Source organism: Manihot esculenta, chromosome 2 (genome assembly GCF_001659605.2).
Source record: "Manihot esculenta cultivar AM560-2 chromosome 2, M.esculenta_v8, whole genome shotgun sequence".
Classification (NCBI taxonomy): domain Eukaryota; kingdom Viridiplantae; phylum Streptophyta; class Magnoliopsida; order Malpighiales; family Euphorbiaceae; genus Manihot; species Manihot esculenta.
The window spans coordinates 11710447-11715229 of NC_035162.2; the positions used below are offsets into that span (position 1 = coordinate 11710447).

General features: G+C 33.1%; 2 protein-coding genes across 3 annotated transcripts; both read right to left on the reverse strand.

The window, feature by feature from the left end:
* Positions 1-975: 975 nt before the first annotated feature.
* Positions 976-1567, reverse strand: LOC110610027. Its single transcript, XM_021749896.2, has 2 exons — positions 1423-1567; positions 976-1302 (listed from the first exon to the last, which is right to left on the reverse strand). The coding sequence occupies exons 1-2, from the start codon at positions 1549-1551 to the stop codon at positions 1132-1134; spliced, it is 300 nt and encodes a 99-aa protein (XP_021605588.1). The 5' UTR covers positions 1552-1567; the 3' UTR covers positions 976-1131.
* A 23-nt stretch (positions 1568-1590) lies between these two features.
* On the reverse strand, positions 1591-4129 carry LOC110608560. 2 transcript variants are annotated; one of them, XR_006350035.1, is made up of 3 exons: positions 3716-4124; positions 3112-3640; positions 1591-1724 (listed from the first exon to the last, which is right to left on the reverse strand). XR_006350035.1 is itself a non-coding variant. In XM_021747821.2 (2 exons), the coding sequence occupies exons 1-2, from the start codon at positions 3941-3943 to the stop codon at positions 3185-3187; spliced, it is 684 nt and encodes a 227-aa protein (XP_021603513.1). In that variant the 5' UTR covers positions 3944-4129; the 3' UTR covers positions 2948-3184. The 2 variants fall into 2 exon arrangements, 1 of the variants encoding a protein (XP_021603513.1); XM_021747821.2 differs by lacking the exon at positions 1591-1724 and having other exon boundaries at positions 2948-3640; positions 3716-4129.
* Positions 4130-4783: the final 654 nt, after the last annotated feature.

Below are 4783 nucleotides of genomic sequence, written 5' to 3' on the forward strand. Positions count from 1 at the left end.
AAAAAAAAGGCATGTTATTTTTTTTTTTTGAAAACAGAAGAAATGTCATTATTATATTTTCTATTATTTTTTAAATACACTTTCCATACGAATTATTTTATTATTAAAATTATTTTAAAATTAATAAATTTTATTTGTTTAATGCATATTAAATGGAGCTATTTTAGTAAGCTAATAGCATATTGCAAGTCAACAGACGGGTATTATTTCATCCTAATATAAGCTTAATATAGATGTTGCATGCATCTCCTCCGGGATTGTGGGATTGGGTTGTGGTGATACGCAATTCCACAGGTACAGCTTTGCTTGCAGCTGAAAAACGTCTATATGCCAGTTGGGACTCTTAACTCTGCTGAGGCTCTTGCCTTGCTCTATGGTGTCCAAGCAGCACTTGAAGCGGGTTTCTATCGTGTGATTGTCGAAAGTGACGGCTCCACAACGGTGAACACGGCTCTGGGAAAACTTCCCCAAACACCTTACCAAGGGTTATTTGTAGCAGATGCCTTGGCAATCTCCAGTTATTTTCAGCATGTTCCACGACAGGCCAACCAGCTGGCCAATGCTTTGGCACATTTACTGTTCAGTTATCGCATGAGCAATTACGGCTGGAGGATTTACCCTCATCAGTTCTAAGCTAATGAAATGCTGGGTTTGTGTTCCTTGAATTTTGCTACTAGTGATCTCATTGACATATTTCGCATTTGACTCGATGTTTTATCTAGTTCATCTAACATAAATATTGCGATCAAATTATTCAAATGATGCTATTCAAATTGCTTGCGAATTTAGCAGTTATTCCCAATTCCTACTAAAAATAATAATGATCACCATTGACAATCTGTATGAGCTTCTGCAGAGAAGTGGCAGGGCAGCCCTCTTGCTTCAGCAGTGTCAGTTTATTTTGCACCTTTCAGAAATTAGCATTAGCTTTGCAAAAATTGAGAATTTTTTTGACACCATTGAATTCCACGTCAATGAAGTAATGCGACGCATATTTGGGTAATAGGTAGAAGTAGAACACAATGTAGTTTCAGTAATCGTCAATCACGTTTTAAGTAACCTAAGTCAGACAAAACTAGCAAATACATAATCAAATGGAGGTCTTCGTTCGAAAAACAGTAGGTAAAATTATCAATTTGAAGGAGACTTAAAAGCAAGCACCAAAAGCACAGTGGAAAAAGATAACACCACCATCACCTGAAGAATCACCTCCACTAGGCCACAGAGCTTGATCCTCTTACTCTTAATTCGCTCCCTTGTCAATTTTATTTTCAAATCTCTGATTTCTTCCATCATCAGATCCTTCTCTCGAAAATGGGTTTTCAAGCGCAGATAAGATTATTGAGTCGGAATAAAAATAAAACCTCGATTCAATATGTCCAATCGACAGAGAGAGAGAGGAGAGAATGGAGAGAAACTGACCTTGTCTTTGTCGTTGGTTGTGGTTTTGAAGTGGCGATTTGGGAATGATTTCAACGAATAAAGCAGAATAGAGGCTTTGGCACATCGAATTGCTACTTGCGATCTTAGAGCTTCATCTTTGCTCTCCATTTCTGCTCTTTCCTTCTATCAATTTCAAACAAAGCATTAGAAGACATCTCCTGCGTCCATAATATAAGCGTGGCGAGGAAGGCTTTCGGCGTCTATTTCGGGTTTTCAAAAAAATAGCGGGAACGTCAGAGGGTACTGTACGAGAATTTTACACAATCTTCTTTTTCATCTTTCTTCAAAAGAAAAAATAGTAATTTTTCATGAAAAAATTATTATTTAATATTTAAACTTACTATTTAATTTTTTAATTTTAAAAAATACACTAAAATATTTTAAAAATTTTAAAAATTTCACTAATTACTAATTACTATCACAATTAATTTTAATCATTAAATATTAAAAAAATCTAAAATGCTAAGAAATTATTTAGTTAAAATTTTTATAAAATCCACTAATTAATAATTTTTTTCATTAGTAAAATATTTAATTAATAAATTTAATAAATATTTAATTAATAAATTTAATGTATTTTTAAATTTAAAAGTTTAACTAATTAATTTTTTATATTGAATAAATAATAATTTAGTTTTTATATTTTTTTAAGTTTTAGATGAGATTTTTCTAATGGATTTGTTTTTTTTTTAAAAAAAAAGGCTCATAAAAAAATAAATGGGCCTAATTCTTTCTCATGAACTATTTAATGTGAATAAAGAAACAAAGATAGTTACCAAAGCAAATTTGATTAATTTAATCTTCTCATGTTTTATATTTATTGAATTCTCATTGCAATTTTGAATTATTTAATGAAAACCTTAATTGTGTCGAAATTAAATAAGAATTAATCACAAAGTGATAAAATCTATCTAATTTTTTGAAAATAGTATCACCAGTTAATTAAGAATTAATTAAAATTATTAATAAAAAGTTGAAAAAGAAAACAATTTATTAGTCATAAGAAAATATATAAAGTAATTATAAAGAATTAAAAATAAAAGAAAAAAATATACCATTTCTAAATAGTTTTTATTTATTCCACATTTCTTAAATTTTAAAGGTATCGCATATTCTTTAGTTCCTAAACCATTTACACCTTCAATGTGTACATGCTCGCCTTACTATTGCAATGCAACATTATAGTTAAGGTTAGTATATACTATTTATAATTAATGTAAATAAATGAACGATTGTTTTAATAAATCCAATATTACACTTTTTAAAAGTTTACATTAAATATAACTATTTATATTATTAATTTTACATATTCATTATATATTATTCTATTTGTTTTATAAAAATATACATAATTTTTTCCATCTGTCCAAAATTATAGGTCATTTTTTAGGATAGTAATTTATTTAAAAATTTTAATATATCCTATTGAAAATAAAAAAGGTTATTTATTTTTCCCTATTTAATTTCTTATGGATCTAAAATATCACATTTTCATATGCAAAAATTGCTACCCAATAACGTTGGAATATACTTCTATATTATCTTATCTTAGTACATGATGCAAAGTTAGTCATTCTCTCTCACTCACTCACTCGCTCACTGCAGTCATTTTTCAACTAAAAGATGAAATTAATACAAACGAAAAATAAAACGTAATAAATATCTAACCTTTTCCATGATGAAATGAATTTCATCATATGGACTAATCCTTAAACTTAGGAATTAATTAAGCTGTCATCCCTTATTGATTTAGCTCGCTAGCACAAGAGGCTAAGCCTTTGCTTGAATAACTTAGGGGGGTTCTGGCTGGAGAGTGCATGAATTTGCAGTTAGGGCAAGCAGGAGAGGACTTGCAAAGCATCACCAACATGTGGCACCTTGAGCACACGGTTGCTATCATTTCTTCCCCGTCGTCTCCTTCAAATGATAACCATGACGGTGACCGCTTAAGCACTTCTGCCTTCTTGTTATCTTTACTTGAACCCATGAACAAATCGCCCAAACTTTGTATGGAGCTAGCAAAATTGTGCTTCATACTTTGGCTGTTTGTGTTGTTTTTCCATGGCGATTCGCATGGCTGCAGATTTAGCTGAAGGTCTAAGCTCATACTACCAGGACTTGGTGGCTCTGGGCTCCTCCTTGGATCCCTAGTTGTTCTCTTCTGGGTCCTTGTATTGTAGAAGTGTATCTGCCCTGACTGCAGAATATACAACTCGATATAAATGGCTACTTATTCATAGTTTAGTTCAAGAAAACCTAGATATAAGCATACCTGAATATCGAGGCATCTCTGCCATTCCAAAGGCAATGGAGTCTCTAGTTGTAGCTCGATTTCAAAGAAAGAGTTTGTGATTTCAGTCGGTTTTGATCTTTTATCGAAAATCCCATCAATTTCTGCAGGCTCATCATCATCCCACTTTCTCTTCTTTGACAAATAATCAAGCTCTGGGATTGTCGTCTTTCTTCCATTCGGAGAGGTAGGTGATTGAAGGGAAACCATGGTTTCAATTCAAAAGAAATTTTCACTAGGAGAGCTTAATCAGTAAATGACCTCTAAGGTGAAACACTCAAACGCTTGGATGGTTATATATATAGGAAGAGTAGTACTGCGAGTCACATATATATACTGCGAGGCCAGAGTCTTATAGGGCAACTTTGAAGGCGAAAGGGCCTACCTTTAAATATATGCATGACGTGCAATCCAAGTTTGGCTTCTCAATTGCTCCACGCAGTGACAGCTTCAAGCTGATCCTGAAGGCCAAGATATACGGGTATTATGAGTCTAAGCAACTCTTGCTGGTCAAATATATAAGCATTTAACCTTACCTGGCTGGTGTCACCAAAGTGTAGCCAACATAAAGCGAGCTGAAGCCAAGCCAAAATGCAGAAGCTAAAAGCCAGAAGCCGTAACAGTTTTGTGGGTAGTAGTTAATTAGAGGCGGTGAGGGGAAGGAAAGAGGAGGTGTGGAAGAGACATTAAATGTGGTGAGTCTGAAAACAGTTGAAGAAGGTTATGGATATTTAAAAGATCACAACTCCAACTTCCACAATTGGATCACTCAAAAGAACTAAAACTTTAAAGCTTTCAACACCCTCCTCCTTCAGCTATTAAAACAAAAACCACATCCCTTGAACTGCATCCATAATTAAATCACTACTCCTCTCCAAAAAGCTTTTAAAGCTCTCAACATCCCTCAGCTATAAATTAATTAACAACCCATGTTTCAAGAGCCAGCTACTCCTTTCTAAATCGTGCTCCTTCCCCACTTTATTCTCTTAGTCTTTTAATCCCTTCAACCGCACTCAAACCCTAACACTCTTTTTCTTCTTTTTTAAATAT